General features: G+C 41.4%; 1 protein-coding gene across 6 annotated transcripts in view; it reads right to left on the reverse strand.

Moving 5' to 3' along the window:
• Nucleotides 1-428: 428 nt before the first annotated feature.
• Nucleotides 429-24495, reverse strand: part of LOC132872577 (coiled-coil domain-containing protein 60-like) — a 49140-nt gene continuing 25073 nt past the window's right edge. For 2 of the 6 annotated variants that reach the window (XM_060907481.1, XM_060907480.1), the window contains exons 6-14: nt 23917-24021; nt 14098-14188; nt 13645-13840; nt 8814-8907; nt 8293-8370; nt 6759-6893; nt 3456-3599; nt 3155-3344; nt 429-1753 (exon numbers count right to left, since the gene is read on the reverse strand). In XM_060907481.1, the coding sequence (XP_060763464.1) occupies nt 1655-1753; nt 3155-3344; nt 3456-3599; nt 6759-6893; nt 8293-8370; nt 8814-8907; nt 13645-13840; nt 14098-14188; nt 23917-24021 (1132 nt within the window). In that variant the 3' untranslated portion in view covers nt 429-1654. The remainder of the gene's footprint in view (nt 1754-3154; nt 3345-3455; nt 3600-6758; nt 6894-8292; nt 8371-8813; nt 8908-13644; nt 13841-14097; nt 14189-23916; nt 24022-24495) is intronic. The other 4 variants (XM_060907483.1, XM_060907482.1, XM_060907484.1 and 1 more) reach the window with 3 other exon arrangements.

Raw genomic sequence — 24495 nt, forward strand, 5'->3', positions numbered from 1 at the left:
AGCAGTCACGCTTTGATCACATCCCAACCATTCCTGCATGTCAAGACCCAGAACCAGGATGCAATTCCGGAGATTCCCATCTCTCCCTCCTGCTGTACCCCCCTCCCCTCCCCTCCCCTCCCCTCGGGCTGCCTCTGTGACCTCTGAACCCTTTTTTTTTCCACCGTTCTCGAGGATTTGATCGCTCACAAGTACAGCTTATCAAAGTCGGATAAGAAAAGTCGCTTTAACTTTGTCCGTTGTGCCGACGCTGAAACAGGGCTTTGTAACCCTGACAGTGAAGTCCAAAAGTCTGAGTCAAGTACAGACCAGCAAAACATTCGACACTTTTTTAAAATTAAAGAACACATTGTTTAACACTGAGATCCTGACTTATATGATAAAATGCACAGAAATCATGGAAACAGATTTACTAACAGGGTCATTCATAAGAGAACAATAGCATGTGATGGTTTAATGATCAGACAGTTTGAGCTTTTTTTAATGTAAAAATGCCAAATACAGCATACCGTCTTTACCAGTGGAATTATTTCTCACCAGCGGTGTGTCTGAGTTCTCAAATGATGACCAAAGGGCAGGGATTACATTTGAGAGGCACGTTTTCACCATTTGAGACAAATATTTCAAATGATAGAGATCAAGAAACTACAGATGATCTATCTGGGGGCAGCCGTGACCTGAAGGTTAGAGAAGCAATCTTGGGCCCAAAGGATCACAGGTTTGGATCCAGGACCGGCAGGAAAAATGCAAAGAGAGTTGAGTGAATGAACAGCACTTTCTCCTCCCTCTGTATCATGACATCATGGCTGAAGTGCCCTTGAGCAAGGCACCTAAACCCCAACTGCTCCCCGGGCACTATAGCATAGCTGCCCACTGCTCTGGGTATATATGTGTGTGTGTGTGCGCACGCGCTCATTGCTCACTTGTGTGTGTTCACTGCTTCAGGTAGGTTAAAGGCAGAGGAGGAATTTCACTGTACTTGAATGTACATGGGGCAAAGTATTATTATTATCTCATCTGGCCGACAGGTGATGAGTTTATTCCATCATGTGTTGTGTTGTCCGTCGTCCGCCGGTGTCGTCCACATTTCATGAAAATCTCTTCTTCTCTCTCATTTCTTCACCGATTTTTATTCTTTTTGGCAGGAAGGTAGGTCTGCCTGGGGTGCATATAGCTTCTCCACAAATTTGCATAATTGCAATTAATAATGAAGATATGGAGTAATTAATCAATCCCTAACAAGCAGTTTCCACACAAATCGCTTCTTCTCCCTCAATTCTTCTCCGATTTTGATTCTCTCTGGCGTGAAGGTAGGGGTACCGAGGGTGCATATAACTTCTACCCAGATTTGCTTCATTACAATTATTAATGAAGTTATGGACTAATTAAGCCGTAATGCCTTCAGCAGTTCAACAAAAATCACTTCTTCTTGGTCAATTCCTCGCCATTTTGGATTCTTTCTGACAAACAGGTCGGTATTCCTAGGGTGGATATCGCTTCTATATAATCGCTTGTATATAGTGTATATAGCTTGCAACATTTATCAGCCCACATTAGACCGTTCCTTCTGGATTAGATGGGGCCGGAGTGAGCTACACAGTCACTGACGGTCTTGTTGTTGTTGTTGTTATTATTATTACTATGAAGAGAGAAATTATCTGTTGGTCTTTACAGTCTGTGGAAGGTCAAGTTTAGCACACAGCCAGCAGTCATACTCATCTGTAGACATCCTCACTGCGTTCTCCCTCACTATCTACATGAGAGAGGGGGAGCAGATAAGTACACTGCAATGTGGAAAATGCATTGAAATTATTTCAATTAAAAATAGTATTAAAAATGAAATAAATCTGAGATTTAGCCAAAGGAACAAGTGCACACTGGTAGCTTATTAACCTCCTGATAATAGTATAAACACCTCAATAACGCATGCTTGTACTAACAGGAAGTGAAGAGGTTTTGTCCTTGTCAAGTTAAAAGGCATTTTGGAATTTCAGTACCACTGAATTAAAGGGGAACTGAAGTCATTTTTAAACTTGCTTTATTTCTTAATTAACGTGTTATTCAATTACATTTTCGGTTTGAGTAACCTTATATCGTGACTCGTACTGGCAACTAATCGCAATTAAATATTATACTTATCGGCCTGTTCGGTTTTTAGCCGTGTTGAATTTAGTTCGTTTGGTCCACGGCAGGCGTCGCTTATCCGCGCGATCTTCACGAGAGTTGTGCGAGATTTCGAAACGTGAAGTGTCAGCCAGGTGTCAGTACCGCCATTTTGAAAACTGTTTTCCAAACGAAGTATTGCACAAAAACGAGTTTAAATGACGATTACTGCCGACTTTTTTCAAACTTTCCTGATTGCTATCAAAACAAACAAAACTTCCGGCTTGATTACGTCAGCATTCGAAAGAGGGCGCGCGCGTCTTTTGACGACGTTGGCAGATGTCGGTCACTTTGATTTCCGCTGTACGTTTTACTTCCGGCCTACGATGTCTCGCACAGATCTCAACAAATCTCATTTACGACTATTGCTTTGACATATGGACTGATATATTACAGAGCATATTTCAAACACTCACAACTTGCTATAGCAGCAACAAAATAGCGATCAAAAATGCATTCCGATATTTAATAAAATGAGATAAATAGAATTTTGAAAGTAAAAAAATTTGCCTTCAGTTCCCCTTTAATAATCTAAGTGGACGTATGTACATTTTTGACCCTGTGTTGATTTCAGAAAACCTAAAATTAATTAAAATAAAAACTTGTACACCAAATTCTTCTTCTTGTTTTTTTCTATTAAAGATGTACATTGTACAATCATTCTGCCACAGAATAACAACAGTTCAAAGAAATCACTGAAAGCCCGATATTACCATGACCTTCATGTCCATGATGAGTGTATGTAAACTACTGACTTCTGTAGACAATACTATTCTGTATTATTCTGTAAATAATATTCTGTAGATAATAATATTAAAATGCACAATTTTATAGCCACTGCAGTGTATGTGTGTACATAAGAGTGTTTATCTATAGCCACCCACAGTAGTGTGTATATAGAGAAATCATATATTTGTCTGGAGGTAATTGTGTGTGTGTGTGTGTGTGTGTGTGTGTGTGTGTGTGTGTGTGTGTGTGTGTGTGTGTGTACCTCTATAGCCACACACAGTTCAGGAAAGCACAGCTCCCAGGGCTGAAGGGAGTTTAGGACCTTGAGGAAAACATGCGGTCGGATGCGTAGAGTTCTCTCCTGTGTGTATCGCTTCAGCTTCTCTAACACACACACCAACTTCCTATTCGAGTGTGTGTGAGTGGGCAGGCTGCTGAGTAACACTGAGAGCCTGGCAACAGAACACACACACACACGCACACACACACACACAGAGAAGAGATATGGATGAGGAAACACAGAACAAAGATATAAAGAACACCAACATTGAACACACACTCACACACACCACTGGGTACTGTAGGGCGTGTCTGAATCCTGCACTTGTGGATTCGGGGTGGCACAGGGCACAGAGGGGGTGTAACGCTGAGGGGCAGACATGTTAGAGAGGGACTGATATCTCTGCACTCCACTCATCCATCTCTTTCTAGAGAGAGAGAGAGAGAGAGAGAGAGAGATTACTATACTTTGCTATCAGGGATACACACTCGCCGGCCACTTTACTAGGAACTTGTTGTTGTTGATTCTAAGATCCCTGTTCTTGGCTGCAGGAGTGGAACCCAATGTGTTCTTCTGTTTTCTGCTGCATGCTGAGATGCTTTTCTGCTCACCACGGTTGTAAAGAGTGATTATATGAGTTACAAAAGGGGTGTTCACACGGCACATATTTGCATCGATCCTGCACCGATGTATTTTGTTGCGATATATCTTACACCGGTGTAAATTTTGTGGAGCGTTCACACGTCACAAACCTGCTTACTAGAGAGAAGCGTGTTAGCACCGGTGCAGCCCCACTTGCGTTCGCACGGTAGTTTTTGCGACCGTGCTATACGATAGTAATAATGCGGAAATGAAATATGCGCATGCGTGAAAATGTACTTCCTTTTCCCGGTTGTCATGGCATCAACAAGAGCCGGGAAAACAACGTGGATGAAGACACCAGTGTTGCCAGATACTGCTGACATTTTACAGCCCAAAATATGTTCAAATCCGCCAAAATGCACTTAAAACCGCCCAATCTGGCAACACTGGAAGACACGCAGTTCTGTTGTTGTTGATATTCGCCATTTTGGAAGCGCAAAATACCAGGATGCAAATTATGCAATGCCCGTATGTAATCAACTCTCCTCGCGCGTAGTGAGTCTACCCCTGTAGCGTTCAGACGTCCCATTTTATATCGGTGCTGCCCCGCAAACTAGCATTTACTCCGGAGTAAATTTCTTAAACCACCTCCCGAGCACGGGCGATTGCTCTAAGACAGCGAGGGAGGCTCAGCCTCCTCTAAAAATGCCCTTATAACTTTAATGTGCGCGTGAGTTTTTCCCCCTCGTGACAGCGCGATGCAGCGTAGCCTCAGTGCATTGGGAGCTCTGCGCTTTTCAATCTCAAAATGCAAGACGATTATTGGACAAATACTGCGAAAACGCCCGCCCACGGAGTCTCACGGACTCCCAGCTTCAGTGGACTTCAATGGCATTTGGGAGCTCTGCGCTTTCAATCTCAAAATGCAAGACAGTTATTGGACAAATACTGCGAAAATGCCCGCCTACGGACTCCCAGCCTCACATGGGAGGGACATGGCAAAGCTTTCCGCGAGGAGACTGGTGATTGGTGAAAGCGGCCGGATATTTTCTTTGATTGACAGCTCGTTTCAACTATAGACAGGCAGCGGTGAATTTCAGTTCAGTCCCATGCGGAATCGCAAGTGCTGTGGTGTATTGTAAGAGATCAGCTTACATTTCGATTTCATTCATTACATACGGTTTCTACCAGCTTTTTTAGTTTGTATATATTTTCACTGTAAATAAAGTGTAAATATGGTGTTGTCAAGTTTGCTATCTTAGTTCCAGAAATTTCGTTTGAGTGACTGAACTTGAACTTGAGGGGGGTAGTCAGCTAGCAAGAAAGCTGCGCACGGATGCCAAGCATTGCTGATTTAATTCTGGCGAAGCCATTTGCCAGTCTTCCTTTCGAGGAAAAAATTAAAATTAAAGAGCAAGGTAGACCAACGCCTCAAATTGACTTGGTGAAAAAGGTAGGGAATAATACTCGTTCCTTTCAGCTCTCCTGGTACGAGAAAGTGAATTGGCTAACAGCAAGTGACCCACATCAACAACAGTAAATAGGCTACTTTAGTAATATGTCATGGATGGACCAAAAATATAGAATCTATTTAAAATGTTTATGCTGAGTATATTATATTGGAATATATATTTTTCTGGATATGAATTAAACACAGCTACAATTTGGAAAACATTTTTAAACAAAAACACAGCCGAGAATGTTTCACACTACAGACCTGGATTAAAAGTGAAGGGTTATCAAAATTGTCAATAAAACATTTCTCAGTCAAAATAAGTAAAATATAGGGAAAGTGTCATTGAATGAAATGTGTGGCACCCAGCTCTACTGCTGAGGTTCCTGACAAAGAGCTGCTTTCAATAATGATCAATTTTTAAACAACATGCCACAATTTTAAAATATAAAATGTTAAATTATACCCCCCCCCCAACACCACCATCATGTATATTGGACAGTAGGCTAATGGGCCAAAAGAACCTGTTATTTCACAGTTTGTGACCCTGCCAACAATCAGCCAGATCAGAGGCAAGAGTATGGGCAAAATTGATATTTTTTCTTTTAAAATCTGGAAATGTCGTAACTGACCAGCCTCCCCTGTTTGAAAGACTACGAGCCGCCACTGCTCCCGAGCAGGGTTAGATTTGCACCGGTTTAAGCAGTTTTCAGGGGCTACACCGGTATAACTTTGTACCGTGTGAACGCTCTACCGGGGCAGCCCCGGTGCTACACCGGAGTAAAAGTTGCCGTGTAAACACCCCTTATATCCTTCCTGGCAAAAACACTCGAACCACCTCGACTCTGTCCATTTTCCTCTGAGCTCTCTTATCAACAAGGCGTTGGTTTCCACCCACAGAACTCTCACTCACTCGATGTTTTTTGTTTTTCGCACCATTCTGTGTAAACTCTAGAGACTGTTGTGTGTGAAAACCCCAGGAAGGAGATCAGCAGTTTCTGAAATACTCAAACCAAAAATACTCATCTGGCTCAAACCAACACCCATACCACAGTGAAGGAAAGAAAGTCACACTTCACTGTGAGATCACAGTTTTTCCCGTTCTGATGTTTGAACATTGTGAACATTAACTGAAGCTCTGATCTATCTGTGTGATTTGATGCATGGTGCTGCTGTCGAGGGATCGGCTGATTAGAGAACGGCATCAAACAGAACAGCAGGTGGGTGGGTGGGTGTTCCTAATAAAGTGGCCAGTGAGAGTAGTAATGAGGTCAGTATAATACATTAATTGTGTTTATAGCACAGTGCTATTGAATTCTCAATTCTGATTGGTCAGTCAGCTCTGACAGGACTGCACAGGTTTATATTCACGCGCTGGTTCTAATACAGTATTGTTTCTATAGTAACAGGTCATTCACAGGAAACAAAGAATAAACTAAAAATCTGAAAAAAAGAGATTAAAAAATGTTCTGTATTTAACGTTTGAGGATGTCGGCCCTCTGTAACAGTGAGAGGTTTGTGTAGTGTTTAATACTGTAGGGAGGAACTCACTTGGCTTTGAGGTCGAGAGTGTCAGTTAAATTCAGTGATAATTCCTGAGCTCTTTCTTTAAACATGAGCTTCATTTGCTCCAACTTGGCCGCCTTCTCGTGGCTAAACGTGGTGGAAGCTAGGGGATTTTCAGAACTAGAAAAAAAAAACCACAAAGCAGAAGATAAAAAGCAGAAGATTAAAAAAAGACACTCATGACAAATACATGGAAATGGATATATTGGGATTTTCTAAGGTTCAGTGGAACATAAACTATTTAAATCAATCTCTGAGTGTGTGTAGAGCGTGTTGGGGCAAAGTGTGTGCAGGGGCAGTATGTGTGTAGGGGCAGTGTGTGTGTGTGTGTGTGTGTGTGTGTGTGTGTGTGTGTGTGTGTGTAGGGGCAGTGTGTGTGTGCAGGGGCAGTGTGTGTGTGTGTGTGTAGGAACAGAGTGTGTGTGCAGGGGCAGTGTGTGTGTGCGGGGGCAGTGTGTGTGCGGGGGCAGTGTGTGTGTGCGGGGACACTGTGTGTGTGCGGGGACACTGTGTGTGTGCGGGGGCAGTGTGTGTGTGCAGGGGCAGTGTGTGTGTAGGGACAGTGTGTGTGTGCAGGGGCAGTGTGTGTGTGCAGGGGCAGTGTGTGTGTGGGGACAGTGTGTGTGTGTAGGGGCCGTGTGTGTGTGCAGGGGCAGTGTGTGTGTGTAGGGACAGTGTGTGTGTGTAGGGACAGTGTGTGTGTGGGGGCAGTGTGTGTGTGCAGGGGCAGTGTGTGTGTGGGGACAGTGTGTGTGTGTAGGGGCAGTGTGTGTGTGTGCAGGGGCAGTGTGTGTGTGCAGGGGCAGTGTGTGTGTGGGGACAGTGTGTGTGTGTAGGGGCAGTGTGTGTGTGTAGGGGCAGTGTGTGTGTGTGTGTGTAGGGACAGTGTGTGTGTGCGGGGGCAGTGTGTGTGTGTGTGTGTGTGTGTGTGTGTGTGTGTGTGTGTGTGTGGGGACAGTGTGTGTGTGGGGACAGTGTGTGTGTGTAGGGGCAGTGTGTGTGTGCAGGGGCAGTGTGTGTGTGCAGGGGCAGTGTGTGTGTGCAGGGGCAGTGTGTGTGTGTGTGTGTGTGGGGACAGTGTGTGTGTGTGTGTAGGGGCAGTGTGTGTGTGTAGGGGCAGTGTGTGTGTGCAGGGGCAGTGTGTGTGTGTGCAGGGGCAGTGTGTGTGTGTGTGTGTGTGTGTGTGTGTGTGTGTGTGTGTGTGTGTGCAGGGGCGGTGTATGTGTGTGCAGGAACAGTGTGTGTGTGTGTGTGTGTGTGTGTGTGTTTGTGCAGGGGCAGTGTGTGTGTGTAGGGGCAGTGTGTGTGTGTGTGTGTGTGTGTGCAGGAACAGTGTGTGTGTGTGTGTGTGTGTGTGCAGGGGCGGTGTGTGTGTAGCAGCATCACAGACTTGCCTGGTGTTTACATCACTTCCTGTGTACACCCCCATGAACTCAGTTCATAATCCATTTCTTTATCTTTTCTTTATGCACAGATACGCATAAAAATGTGTGTTTGGGGAATTTTGTCGAATTCTCACCTTTTTGCTGTGTGTGACTCCAGTGTCCCAGGGGCCGCACTGTCCCGCGTGTTATATTGAGCTCTGAGTGTCTCAAAACTGCACCAGAACACACCGCATAAACCAGATCATCATCAGTGTGACGTTCAGGGATCAGTTTATTAAAACCGAGTGAGTAATTTCTCATAAAAGTGTTTTGATAAGCAGGTGTGAGGAGGAACTGACTCCAGATCAGCATTATTATTCTGAGAAACAGAACAGTGTGACTGACGCACATGAATACAAACAGGAAAATAAGAATGAGACAGAGAGAGAGAGAGAGAGAGAAAGAGAGAGAGAGAAAGAGAGAGAGAGAGCGAGCGAGCAAAGCACAAGTGTGAAGGGAATTAAAAACAGTCTGAATTTCATCATCACACCCAAACCCACAGATCACCAACATCCGCCTCTTTCTCTGTTACAGAAAGTCATCTGCAACAGGATTCAGGAGAGAGTGTGTGTGTGTGTGTGTGTGTGTGTGTGTGTGGTGCATGATGGGATTTTACCCGACTGTATCTGTTTCCGAGCTGCAGTCTGTGGTTGAGCCATAAAGCTCTTTAGAAACACTCTGATGAACTTCATCCAGCAGCTTCTGCAAGTCTGACACACACACACACACACACACACACGACTCTGCAGTACCCAGATGTTTCTAGCGCAGTAAAGGCTCAAATCAAACACAGATTATAATGCTTAATAATAAATGGAAATGACGGATCACCACAAGCAGTTATTTTGCAACCCAAAATGGCCGCCCTAAACTATTTACTCAGAAGTAGTGTTTGTGGTGTAGCAGGAGTGTTCTGTGAAGACAGCAGGGTAAAAACAGGCAGACATCAGGAAGAAACAAAAAAAAAAAAAACACCAAAAACTTGGTAGTAAGACACACACACACACACACACACACACACACACACACACACACACACACAAGAACAAAAAAACAGGAAAACACCAGGGGAAAATGAGTAATAATTAATTTAAAATTCCATGAAGACACCAAGAAGAAAGCAGAAAAACAACAGAAAGACACCATTAAAGGAAACCAGGAAGAGGAAAGAAGAGAAAGAACAGTAAAATATCAGAAAGAGACCTGGAGGACCTCAGTAAACAAACAAGAAAATGAACAAGAAGACAAAAGGAAAACAGCAGTGAAATTCATGGAAGACATCAAGATACATACAGTAAAATCGACAGGGGAAGACGACGGAAAACATGAAGAAAACCATCAGCTAGAAAATGAAAATGAAAGGAGAAAACCAGTAAGAGACCAGGAGAAACTCCAAGGAAACACCTGAAAAGCTCAAAGAGGATGTGATATTAAACAGATTAAATCACAAGCAGACAAAACAAAACTCGTGATGAAGTCCAGGTGCACACAAGGACCTGAGTGAGGAGGAAACAGGAAATGAGTACAGAGGAAAACCAGGAAATAGACAAAAAAAAGTTAGCCAAAATTATTACAGTCTGTGTATATAGTGATATAAATATACACAATAAATATAAACTGTTTATATATAATATCCACATTCACTGGATATGAACAATCGCGTGCTCTGATTGGCTACTCTACTACTTGGCTATCAGCTCATATACCGTAAGTAGAGAAAAACAAAATGGCGGAGCGTGTTGCTGAACCAACGGAGGATGAAATAAAAACTCTACTCGAAAACAAAACCCCAAAAAATACAAAAAAAGCAACAAAATATGGAACAAAAGTATCTGATGGTAAGAACATATATATATATATATTTTTTTTCAAGAATTATTATTATTATTATCTCGTTCTCGTCTTATTATCTCTAGCTGCTTTATCCTGTTCTACAGGGTCGCAGGCAAGCTGGAGCCTTTCCCAGCTGACTACGGGCGAAAGGCGGGGTACACCCTGGACAAGTCGCCAGGTCATCACAGGGCTGGCACATAGACACAGACAACCATTCACACTCACATTCACACCTACGCTCAATTTAGAGTCACCAGTTAACCTAACCTGCATGTCTTTGGACTGTGGGGGAAACCGGAGCACCCGGAGGAAACCCACGCGGACACGGGGAGAACATGCAAACTCCACACAGAAAGGCCCTCGCCGGCCACGGGGCTTGAACCCGGACCTTCTTGCTGTGAGGCGACAGCGCTAACCACTACACCACCGTGCTGCCCATTATTATTATTATTATTATTATTATTATTTTAATTGCATTTTTCACAAATTGCTCCTGTCATTTCACCAGTTTGTTTACATGCTAAGCGGAAATGATTTTGTCGGACGTTTTGCATAAAGTTTTTATTTATCGAATTTGCAAAAAAATAAAAATGCTCTGTTTCTCAAAATCTAGTGAATATGGAGAGAATAAAACAGTTATTCCACTCAATCTCTGTGCTACATGCCTTGTCACTATCAGCTCATTTACAACTCGATTTCATGGAATAACTGTTAAATATAATATATAAATTAATAACATAATAGAATATAAAAGTTACAGGCGGCACGGTGGTGTAGTGGTTAGCGCTGTCGCCTCACAGCAAGAAGGTCCGGGTTCGAGCCCCGTGGCCGGCGAGGGCCTTTCTGTGCGGAGTTTGCATGTTCTCCCCGTGTCCGCGTGGGTTTCCTCCGGGTGCTCCGGTTTCCCCCACAGTCCAAAGACATGCAGGTTAGGTTAACTGGTGACTCTAAATTGACCGTAGGTGTGAATGTGAGTGTGAATGGTTGTCTGTGTCTATGTGTCAGCCCTGTGATGACCTGGCGACTTGTCCAGGGTGAACCCCGCCTTTCGCCCGTAGTCAGCTGGGATAGGCTCCAGCTTGCCTGCGACCCTGTAGAACAGGATAAAGCGGCTACAGATAATGAGATGAGATGAGATAAAAGTTACATCACTAATCTGTTAAAGTTCACATTAATGAGATGTAAAATGATCCTGATGTTAGCTCGCCCTCTGCTGGTCAAACTCTGTAACACACTTTACCTGGAACAGTGTTAAAGGACAAATCTGATTATTATTGTACATCTTCATGAACATTCTGAGAAATTACACATCTTCACAGAGTTTTAGAGAATGTGCAACTGCACACACACACACACACACACACACACACACACACACACACACACACAGAGAGGGAAATGTGTAATAACCCTGATGAATTGAGCTTCATAATATTCTCTTGTTAATTTAATGTCTAATAAAAATGAGTACAACACTTTCATCGCTTCATTGCTCACATTTATATCAAACTCTATAATGAGGTTTTATCTCATCAAACATTTTAAAATCTGAATATTTTAATCACGGTGTTGAAAGATTTATATTGAACTAGACTGCATTTCCGCAGAGAAAATGCAGTGTGCTTGCTGAGCTGTAACAGAACAGCTATCATGCTAGCATGCTAAAAGCTAGCATGCCAACATGCTAATGCCAACATGCTAACAACTAACATGCTAACAGTTAGCATACTAACATTCTAAAAGCTAGCATGTTAACATGTTAATGCTAACATGCTAATAGATAACATGCTAATAGATAACATGCTAACAGCTAGCATTCTAACATGCCAATGATTAACATGCTATTTGTTAAAATTCTAACACTTTAAGGCTAATATGCTGACAGCTATCATGCTAACAGCTAACAGGCTAACATGCTAATGGCTAGTATGTTAACTTTTAGCATGCTAACACGCTGAGGGTGACATGCTAACAGCTAACAGTTAGCATGCTAACATGCTCAGGCGAACTCGCTAACAGCAAACATGCGACCTCTGCATGCTACCATGCTAATCCTAACATGTTAACAGCTCTCATGATAACATGCTAATGGTGAACATGCTAACAACTCGCGAGCTAACAGCGGGCATGATATCGTAATAGGTAACATGCTAACAGCTAGCATGGTAACGCGTGAATGCTTATATGCTAATTGCTATCGTGTGTGCGTGTAAGTATTCCTAATAAAGTGGCCATTGAGTTGAAGTTGATTTGTTGTCAAAGTCTCAAATGAGCAGATCCTTGCCAAATGCATCATCATCTATGGGGGAAGGGAGGAACGACTCAGTCAAGCTTCCATTGATTAGCGGCAAAATGGAGAAAAAATGGACGGATGAAAGGCGAGACAAAGGCGAGTGCGGGTCAGAACCGATATCGTGTGTGATGGTGATTTGGCCTGAGGTGCCGTATGAAGTTTGGTGGATGTGTGGTGAAGTGTTACTGAGCAAAACTCCATTCATTTGAATGGGGCCAAAAATCAATGGAAGCCTATGGAGGTAAAAAGAGATGCGTGAAAACCAAGGAAAAGACGAGTGCAGGTCTCAGATGAGGGGATGGATCTGTGTGGGGACTTGGCCTGAGGCATCAAGTGAAGTTTCTTGAAGTTTGGTCACTTGGTTAAAAAAATTGATGGAGAGTGACAAGTTTTTCTCCTGAAACACCATTCATTTTCAATGGGGCCAAAAATCAATGCAAGCCTATGGAGGAGAAAGGGATGAGCAAAAAGAAAGGAAAAATATGAGTGCGGGTCAGAACCGATTGCATGTATGTGTCGGGGGAGTTGGCCTGAAGTATCACATGAGGTTTGGTGCATCTGCGATGGAGCATGTCCGAGTAAGACGATTCGATTCAAACAAAAAACAAAAGAAAAACGACAAGAACAAGAGAACGGGCACGTTGATCCAAAAGCTGTATACAAGCACACTACACCACTTCGGCCCAGACGTCTCAGAGTTGGAACGGCGTCTCTATCTCGAACGCCCTAGGAGGAGGAGTGGATCCAAAAAACGTGTCGGAATAAGGCAGAATAAGTAAACTTAAGAAGAACAGTAGTGTGCTTGTACACTAATTATAATTTTTTAAAAAGTTAAATAGAGAGACACAGAGATACTTCACTTGGATTTTAGGCTTAGACAGACAGACAGACTAGATAGATAGATAGATAGATAGATAGATAGATAGATAGATAGATAGATAGATAGATAGATAGATAGATAGATAGATAGATAGATAGATGATGTGTATACAGACAGACAGAAAGATGTGTATACAGACAGACAGACAGACAGACAGACAGACAGATGTGTATACAGACAGACAGGATGTGTAGAGGACAGACAGAAAGACAGGATGTGTAGAGAGACAGCCAATTAGACAGACAGACAGACTTGTTAGCTCCCAGCTGCCCTCCACTGTTCAACATTTGTAACACAATTTAATGTCCTGAACACTTCTTAATCATAGGCATTCAGAAAAACACATGACCTTTGGCCCCTATGGTTTCCTGTTCTGAGGCACACACACACACACACACACACACACACACACACACACACACACACAGACATGTGACCTACATTTAGAAATGGGAGGATCCGTCTCTGACATCACCACGCTCGGACACTCACTCTCTTCGCCCGAAAAACTGACATCACAGGAGGACATGTTGCCTAGCAACGAGGTTGTTAACACAGATGATGACATGGCACTGAGGGCCGAGGACTTGTGGGTCAGAGAGGTGATGCGAGACAGTCTGATTACAGGACGTAGAGACTGAGAGAGAGAGAGAGAGAGAGAGAGAGAGAGAGAGAGAGAGAGAGAGAGAATATATCAGTATGACACTTCTACAATGAACACAAACCCTGTGAATTATTATTTTCACTATATTACAACAATCATTCATTTCTATCCATCTGTGTGTGTGTGTGTGTGTGTGTGTGTGTGTGTGTGTGTGTGTGTGTGTGTATTAGGCAGTGATGAACTATGGGATGAATCTCTCAGGTCAGTGAGTGAGACAGAGAGAGACAGACCTTTGGTGGAGAGATGAATCGCTCCCATTTGGCCTGAATCAGCTTCTCTCTGTTCATAGCCTTCAGAGGGTTCCTGTTCCACCCCGGATCCCTCACACACACACACACACACACACACACACACACACACACACACACACACACACACAAAATTATACCTTAAGAAAGACAAAGAGATACAGAGAGAGAGAGAGAGAAAGACAGAGAGAGAGAGAGAGAAAGACAGAGAGAGAGAGAGAGAGACAGAGAGAGAGACAGACAGAGAGAGAGAAAGACACACACAGAGAGAGAGAGAGAGAGAGAGAGAGAGAGAGATAGAGAGAGAGACAGAGAGAGAAAGAGAGAGAGAAGGGTGGGACAGAGAGGACATATAGAGAGGTTTTGTACAGCTCCAGGGAATATCCATATCACCTCTCTCTCTCTCTCTCTCTACCTCATTTTTCCACATCTATCTATCTATCTATCTATCTATCTATCTATCTATCTATCTATCTATCTATCTATCTATCTATCTATCTATCTATCTATAATAATAAATAGATAATTATTATAGTAGGTAGACTATTATTATTATTATTATTATTATTATTATTATGGTCCAGTGAAAAGCAGTTGTGACACAAACACAGTGTTGAAAATGTTGTAAACAGAACATAAAGGTGTTCAGGCTGCCACCAGGGGGCGCACTCATACTGTACTGACATTATAAACAGTAACAGAAGTAAATTAACACAGGAGGTTTCTGGGATGGAGACACTTCCGCAACATCACCTCACATACACCATGCCTTTGTTGTTGTTTAATTCACTGAACATACACAACACAATATCAACACATTCTCCACATTTTCATTCAGATGGCTAGCCCCACCTCTACTGTTATTTATGCTAATTGCCATGGTTACGTTTAACCATAGTCATGAGCACTGTAGGATGTCCTGATATTAGAAATATATGTTTTAAATAATATTTATATGACATGTGGTGTAAAGAACTGTAACACACACAGACACCGTCCCCTCTGAAAGTATTGGAACAGAAAGGCCAATTTTATTGTTTTTGCTATACACTCAATACATTTTTGATCAAATGTTAACTATGAGATGATAGATCAGAGTTTCAGCTTTTATTTCTTGGTATTTACATGTAGATGTGTTAAACAACATGGCACCTTTGGTTTAACCCCACCCATTTTTCAGCTAATCAAATATTTTGGGACATTTGACTGACAGGTGTTTCTTGTTGCCCAGGTGAGCCCTGTTTGACTGATTGTTTAAACCAGTGGTTCTCAACCGGGGGGGCGCGCCCCCCTGGTGGGGCGCGGAGGTACTCCAGGGGGGTCGCGAGTAGGCTTCATGTATGGAGGAAAAAAAAAATCTGGGGCTAACAGGCTATAGTAGCTAAGCAGATGCAACACATTTACCCATGTCAAAATGCAGGACATTGGACTATTACATACAAATCAATACTATTATAAAATCTATCATCAATCTATCATAAAATCTTGTGTGTGTGGCCGCATCAGTCGGGGGAACTGTGATATGTTCCCAAGCCTTGCAGACTTTATCAGTAATGCAGGCACTTCCCACGATTTCTCATCTGTCTTTCAAGCAGCGTCAGAGCACCTGTCGGTAATTGAGAAAACAGTTTGCGGCATACTTCACAGAGGATTATCGCTCTTTTGCGTGGGTTCGAGATCCATTTGTGTGTACTGCTGACGAACTTCCAGTTGACATGCAGGAACAGCTTATTGAGCTGAAGAGTGACAGTAGACTTAAGGCAGTCTTCACCTCATGCCCTCTTTCGACATTCTGGGCAGCATTGATGCAGGAGTACCCGCAACTGTGTGACGTAGCCTTGAAACTGCTCATCCCATTCGCATCGACCTACTTGTGTGAGGCAGGATTTTCAAAAATGACTGCGCTCAAAACGAAATATCGCAATCGTGCGCAAATTGAGGATGACTTGAGACTGTGCTTGTCAAACATTTCGCCAAGAATCAAGGATCTTTGTAAGGCAAAGCAGGCTCAGGTCTCGCATTAACGCAAATGCAGATCACAAAGGCACAGTAAAAAGTAAAACCTAAATTCACGCCTGGTCCCAATTCCCAATGATATCAATAGCCAGCTAATGATAAGCCTAATAAAATACCTAATAAAAACACTAATAATAATAATAATAATAATAATAATAATAATGATGCCTATTAATAATAATAGCATAATAATAATAATAATAATAATAATAACAACCAACAACAGCAATAATAATAATAATAATAGGCCTAATAATAATAATAATGCCTGAAAGAACATAAGTCTTGTACTACTGCCAACAGCTTAGTAATGATAATAGGCAATAATAATAATAATAATAATAATAATAATAATAATAATAATAATGCCCGAAAGCAGATTAGAAATGTGGTGCTACTGCCAATTATAACAATAGCCTAATAATGATAATAGGCCTATGTATTTCTATGGAATGGATAATGCTACTACTGCTGCTACTGCTACTACTACTACTACTACTAATAATAATAATAAAAATAATGATAATAATAATAATAATAATAATAATAATAATAATAATCTAGCCCAGGGCTATCTATCTATCTATCTATCTATCTATCTATCTATCAATATAAGGTGCTGTAGGTCGGGTGGCGTCACTGCGGGTGAGTGTGTTGGGGGGGGGATGGGGGCGGGGCGAGAAGAGGGGCCCCCAACTGCAATGAACCAGCTTTGGTGGGGCCCAGGTTGCAAAAGGTTGAGAACCCCTGGTTTAAACAGTTTATATGAGTTGCGCCACTGGATTTTTGTACCAGATGCTCTTTATATAGAATGTGCAGAAAAAGTGTTGAAAAGCGCACAACGAATAATTTTCGTTGGCTGATCCAGTAACTATCAATGAATAATCACCTCAATCGCGCCCCCTACAGGATACATTTACCGTACCACTTTTAACATCATCCATGACCGGGACAAGTTTAGATCTTCCTCCTGCCATAAAAATCAGCGATTGACATCCTGATTTGTAGTGAAAATGCGTTGATCATGCGAGCACAGTTTTCACGCAACATTCTCTTGGCGGCGCTAATAGTTCACTACGTGTTTTCTTGACCTTTCAAGCAGCATTTTGTGGTCAGTTGCTCAACAGATCTGGAAAATTTGTGAATAGTCTACAGTCGAGATTGTCTCCTGATGGATTCACAAGGTTCTGCCTGGAAAATGGACCATTTTTGGGTTGCATGCACATGATTTCATGTCAGATTTACAGTAACTTCCTGCAGTCCAATTTCACTTTGGTTTGTATTTCCTGCATATGGAGGCTTGGTAGTTTAATGCAGCAGGTATAACTCAGAATCCATAATCTGAGCATCTGGTATGACAATCTGGTGGACTGACTCATATAGTTCTGTATGTCTACTCTTGGTTTGAGCCCTGGTTTTCAGAAATGCGAAAATTGCATTTGTTGTTAAAGGATAAACCAACATGAGGACCAGAGAGCTGTCAATGGGGGGAAAAGCAAGACATTTTGAAGCTGAGGAAAGAGGAAAAAAATCAATCAATCAGAGTCATTGCACAAGCATTGGGCACAACCAATACAATACAATTTTAGAATAGTAGATTAGATTAGATTAGATTAGATTAGATTAGATTAGATTAGATTAGATTAGATTAGATTAGATAAAACTTTATTGATCCCTTTGGGTGGGTTCCCAAAGGACAATAACAGCAGTTGATGACAGAAAGATTGTGAAACCTGTGAAGAAAAACCAAAAAAAAAAAAACACCACAAGATGCAAAACACTAAATCAGCCGTAAGAATCAGAAGACCAGATTGGAAATAAAAAGAAATGCAGAAATGAACCATGAAAGTTCTGGAACCAAGATTAACTTCTACCAAAGTGATCTAAAGTCCAAAGTGTGGAGAAAGAAAAGATCTGCTCATAATCCAAAAGAGAGAAGCTCAACAGTCAGGCATGGTTGAGGTAGCATCATTGGCTTGGGCATGCATTGCATGGTTCCTTCTGGAATGGTCTCACTAATCTTTATTGATGATGTAGATCAAGATGGTCGCAGCAGAATGAATTCAAGACTCTATAGAAACATTCTGAGTGACAATTTACAGAGAAATGCATCCAATCTAATTGGGAGGAACGTCATCATGCAGCAAGACAACGACCCAAAACACACTGCAATACAACAACAAAAACAAAAGAATTGACCTTGCCGTTCCAATACTTTCAGAGGACTCTGTACACACACACAAGCTCTTTGCTTTTGTGTCTTGAAGCTAAACTCAATTACAAAGCGCGCACACACACACACACACACTCATTATATCCACTCTGGACTCCGAGGTCACAGTGTTATTAAGGTCAGTGTTCAGCCTCAGGGAGGAAGCGCAGTGTGTTACTGTGAGTTTGACTCACACTTACTCCTGAACACACACTCAACTGATGATGAATTAACACTTTAACACTAAAAAACCCAGAAGACGTTGGATGTTTTGTATGCATCCTTATGAATTATCGAAATAGATAAAGCAACAGCTCAGTCCACAATAAAATGTTAAAATGTACATGGGTAGAAAAAGTAGTGCATGTCTTAAACATCTGTCAGATCAACACCATTATATTGTTCTCATACCGAACCCATAATTATGGATTGGAGAATAAACATTTCCTTGAATTCTTACAATTCAGATTCATTATACCGTAGTGGTGCAAAAGCTCCATACTTAAGAGAATATGGTGATGCATTGACCTGATTTTTAATGGCTTTTGCGACCGTACAACGACCCTACATACGAACGACGTCTGACTATACCACCTCAGAGAACCCGATCCTCAGTGCAAGGCAACGTATCTCAAACACTTGACAACCAGACAATGAAATTTGTATCTTTATTTCCATAAGATAGATGGGTTTTTCATTTAGCATTTATGTTTAATTTGCTTTAAAAAAAAACGTGGGATGATTTATGCACACATTTTACAGAAAATATTCACGACAGTATGGCAGCGGGGGCGTGGTCAAGTGTCGGTCTGTGAATGGAGGGCGGAGTCAGGGAAGGTAAGTGGCAGAATCACTGCACCTGACGGGAATTAACCTGTGTTTGTGTGTCTTCCCCAGTGACCGCGCCCTATTAGAGGAGAGGGAGAGCGGAGGAAGGGAGCTACTCCCCGACCTGGATACTTGTGTGTGTGTGTATAGTTAAAAGCTGAAAAGCTATAATAAACGAGGTTTTGAGAACTCAGTTCTGGCCTGCCGTGCTTCTGTGCTCCACCCAGCTAGAACACTTGCTACAGACAGGTTCATGTAAAATGAGTTAAAACAGTTTTATGAGTTCACTTGCTTGTTGGACAGTTGGAACCAGACAACTGTTTAACATATTAAGTTTGAAATACCCAGATCGCAGTTCGAACCTTCAGAGTTCAGACACTGCAGTCAGTCGAGGAGGATGTTCTCCAGTAGGTTTTTTTCCCAATGGTTTTTATCCAACTAGTATTTTCAAACCAGGCAACATACAGTATCTTTGCATCGTCTCCTTTTTTACCTGAACGATTTCTTACTCTGCACACTCATCTAAACATAATTACTCTACAGTTCAGTAGTAATTATAATCCTCTTTCCTTAGTGTTAGATAACCTAAAACTATCGCAGATCGATATCGATAACTTCTTATGTGTGATAATATTGGACGGTAACTCTACAGTAATGATGTAAAGTGAAAGCGCTGGTTCACTGCTGTCCACCAGGCACCCAGCAGAGTCACACCATAATAAATGTAGTGGTGTTGTTTCTGGCGCATGGCATGCGGTGTCAAAGAAAGGAATAAATATGTATTTGTAACTGCGATGCATATCTCATGATAGGTCTCACAATAATGTTACAAGACAATGCAGTGATTTATTGAGGTGAAATACACAACACGACACAATTTGATGATTACAATTTGATGATGCTATAATATTATTATTCTATTCAGGTTGATTTTGTGCCCTTGGGAATAAATATTTTGCTCATAAACTCATCAGGAGCGCCGCTGTTAGGCAGTGACTAAATATCTATACAGTACATATTTATATTATAAAATCAGTCTAAAAGAAAAAACACTTTTCTGCACTTGTTAGTATCAAAACTTATCAATATCTCATAGTCAAATAAAGTCCAATACAAAATATAAAGAATAATCCTGAAACCCATCCCTGCAATTTCCATATCATTTAAAAAATGGGATGAAGTGTGAGCAATTACACCTAGAGATTATTTTTCGCCATAGATTTTAATTTCTTAAATCCAACAGACCCGGTACCGGGTCCAATAGAACGCTACCATAATTGACTTCTGGTAAAAAGTTTTTTTTTTTTTTAAATGCTGTTTTGGTAAGTTTAATACTTACTAAAACCTTTGTAGTATGTATGTACATAGTTTATGGTATTTCTATGTTTTTTTGTTTTGTTTTGTTTTGTTTTTTTTGGGGGGGGGGTTGTTTTGGTCCAGCTGTAGTCACGGTGTTTCTGAATGAAAAAAGTGGCATCTCTGTCCATGGGCCCGTTGCTATCATGGTGTTATCCTTTAGTTTATCATAGTTTACTCAGGTACTCTCACAGTCCCAATGTTACCGACACTGGAAATATATTCACTGAGCTTTTACACATCCATACAGACCAAAATAATGTATAATGTACAGCGCCCTCCACAATTATTGGCACCCCTCATTAAGATATGTTCTTAGGCTTCTAATAAATTCTTTTTTTTTTATAATATAGGACAACAATGCAAAAAAAGAGAAAAATCCAACCTTTAATTCAAGTGCATTTATTCAGTGGGAAAAAAAATCCCACATTAAGAAATAATTCTTTTACATGAAATCATGTGTGACACAATTATTGGCACCTCTGATGTTAATACTTTGTACAACTCCCTTTTGCCAACAAGACAGCACTTAATCATCTCCTATAACATTTCACAAGATGGGAGAATACAGAGAGAGGGATATTCAACCATTCCTCTTTGCACAATCTCTCTAAATCATCCAGAGTCCTAGGTCCTCTCCTATGCACTCTCATCTTCAGCTCACCCCACAGGTTTTCAATTGGGTTGAGGTCTGGGGACTGAGATGGCCATGGGAGGAGCTGGATTTTGTGTCTGGAGAACCATTTTTGTGTAGATTTGGCCACATGTTTAGGGTCATTATCTTGCTGAAAGACCCAGTGACGACCCATCTTCAGTTTTCGGGCAGAGGCCACCAGATTTTGATTTAAAATGTCCTGGTATTTCAAAGAGTTCATGATGCCGTGCACCCTAACAAGGTTCCCGGGGCCTTTGGAAGAGAAACAGGCCCACAGCATCACCGATCCTCCCCCATACTTCACAGTGGGCATGAGGTGCTTTTCCACATACTCATCTTTTGTGATGTATTCGAGTGTTTGTTGCCAAAAAGCTCTATCTTGGTCTCATCTGACCAAAGCACACGGTCCCAGTTGAAGTCCCAGTACCGCTTAGTGAACTCCAGACGTTTACGTTTATGCTTGTAAGTGAGAAAAGGCTTTTTCCGTGCATGCCTCCCAAACAGCTTGTTGGCATGTAGATAGCGCCTGATGGTTGTTATGGAGACTTTGTGACCCCAAGATGCTCCTCTTTGATGCAATTCTCTAACAGTGAGCTTTGGAGAACTTTTTACTTCTCTTACCATCCTCCTCACTGTGCGTGGTGGCAAGATAAACTTGCATCCTCATCCAGGCTTGTTTGCCACTGTTCCAGTTGTTTTAAACTTCTTGATGATTCCTCCGACTGTAGATATGGGCAGGTGTAGGCGAGCGGCTATTTTCTTGTAGCCATTGCCTGACTTATGAAGGTCGACACGCATCTACCTTACTTGAACGGTGTGTTCTCTTGTCTTTCCCATGTTGAAGAGTGGATAAGAGAAATAGGCCTCTGTGTCGCATCATATTTATACCCCAGGGAAACAGGATGTGATGAATTACTAATTAAAGGTTCCTAGATACTCTGATCAACTTTATAAGCTACAGTAGAAATGACAGAAATGCTTCAATTACATTTATTTTCTAGGAATTGTTATGGGTGCCAATAATTGTGGAACAGGTGATTTTATGAAAAATAATTATTTCTTAGTCAGGGATTTTTTTTTTTAAATTCACTTGAGTTAAGGGTTACAATTTTCAGTGTGAGATTATGCTTCTGCAATAAAAATTGCATTTATTTTAAGACTTTTAACACCTCTTAACCAGGGGTGCCAATAATTATGGAGGACACTGTATAATCTGATAATTGTGGCAATATTTTTGATTAATTTTGTGTGTGTCTGTCTAGGCGAGCCACACTTCCTAGCACCCTAGGGTTAAAGAAGAGTAAAGAACAATGTTCTATATAACTAATAACACCAGTCTACACCTGATACAATACAAAGGAATAAACAGAACTCACTACACACAGCAAAAGATGTTGAAAATGAGTTTCATGGAATTTGAAATCTGTACGTTTCTCGCTCAAAAGATACCAGACAGTTACATACATGCCATATGGGACTGTACAGCTGTTTAAGAACTTCTGGAAACAAATCATCTCATCTCATCTCATTATCTCTAGCCGCTTTATCCTGTTCTACAGGGTCGCAGGCAAGCTGGAGCCTATCCCAGCTGACTACGGGCGAAAGGCGGGTAAATAAAATAAACTATTACATATACAGGACACTTTTTCGATGGAATAAAAATGTGTTCTATTCCCTTCTAGCAGGTTTCATTCATTTGGTTTGATAGCATGCAATATTGTTAGCATATCGCTTATCCTACGTGTATTATGTCACTCTACCCAATGGAGAACGAGTGTTGAATATGGTTTATGATATTGCATTCTTGTCAAGACAACATGACGTCACGCATCAGAGCTGATGCGAATATCCAATGACAACTTTTCTGCTGCGCATGTGCAGAATCATTTCTTTGTCTGTCAGGAAAAGGAAAAGATGAGGCTAATCCAGTGCTACTGCTAGAATTAGCTGTGCTACAATTAAGCACTAAATAAATAAACTGAAAACTGAAACTAAAGGCGTGTTGAACACCCGAAAGGCAACCAAAACTTCATTAGATATTCTTCATGCATATTTACAAGAGAAAAACATACCAACGGACATCGAAAAACTGGAAAAGAGACACATCGGAGGTGTAAAACTTCCATGCTAGCGAGCAACTATGACAGTTTGTAAACAAACATGGCCACAAGGTTTACTTTGTTAAAAGCAGAAGATTTTGAGAGAATTTTGGTTGCCAGGTCACTTCATTGTATGTAGTTGTCGATGATGATTTTAAAAGTAGCTAAGTAAATTACACAGGGAAATGAACATTTAAGTGTGAGTGAAAAATCCTGTGGTGAGCGTGCAGCGTGGAAGCGTCTGGAGACAGAAACTTACCTTGATAGCACTGCTTTATTAGCATTCGCTAACACTACTCATGAACGCTACACCGGCTGGAAGGTGACTTCACTGCCATGCTAACAGCGCGAACTCGTGGGTAAGCTACCGCTGGCCTTCGAGAATGCTGATGTGAAGCGAGTGTACAATAATAATAATAATAATAATAATAATAATATTGACTGGATTTTTTCATGGTATATCAAATATATTCCATTCAGCTACTCGTCTTTGACTTGATCAATATCATGCTAGCTGAATGGAATATATCTGATATACCACTCAATGCCAGTCATTATTATTTAAATGTACAGGCTAAGCAAAAATTGTAGCTAGCAGTTTAGCGTTGTGCAAACTGTTACAATTGAAATCATACTTAGCGTCCCAGCAGGAATCCACAGGTCTGAATTTTCCGGAACGTTCCAGAGTCAGAGCCTCCAACAACCAGCACAGACAGCACAGCTGCCGATACACATGTTCCCTACAAGAACACAGAGCAGAACATGTATTACATCTCAAATCCCTGTACACTTTATACATTTATACCACAGCAATAATTCTGATGGGCCACACGGCTCCAGGATTATACTAACACGCTCGTTTTAATATGTTACCGCTTCTATAGTAAAAGCTAACACATGGATTTGTATGAAGGACGCGCCACATAAACAAATGTAAAAAAAAATGCATGTAATCATTCATATGGTGAATTTTCCCAAAAGGATGTTGAAGGAGTCTCCAGTGTCAGCGTTTCATAGCAGTCAGACATAATGCTGTGAACATTTCTGACATCTTCAGGACAGAGGACTTTATGGTTTTCTTTGCGGTTTCTTGGTAACATTGGAAGCTGCATTTTATAAACTTCAAGAGAGAAAACATCAGCGCTGATGAGGGAATGACTGTTTACTGCTGCTATAATGTAAGTAATAACAGAAACCTCTTTTCCAGATGTCCA

The sequence above is a fragment of the Neoarius graeffei genome, chromosome 24 (genome assembly GCF_027579695.1).
Source record: "Neoarius graeffei isolate fNeoGra1 chromosome 24, fNeoGra1.pri, whole genome shotgun sequence".
Taxonomy (NCBI): Eukaryota; Metazoa; Chordata; class Actinopteri; order Siluriformes; family Ariidae; genus Neoarius; species Neoarius graeffei.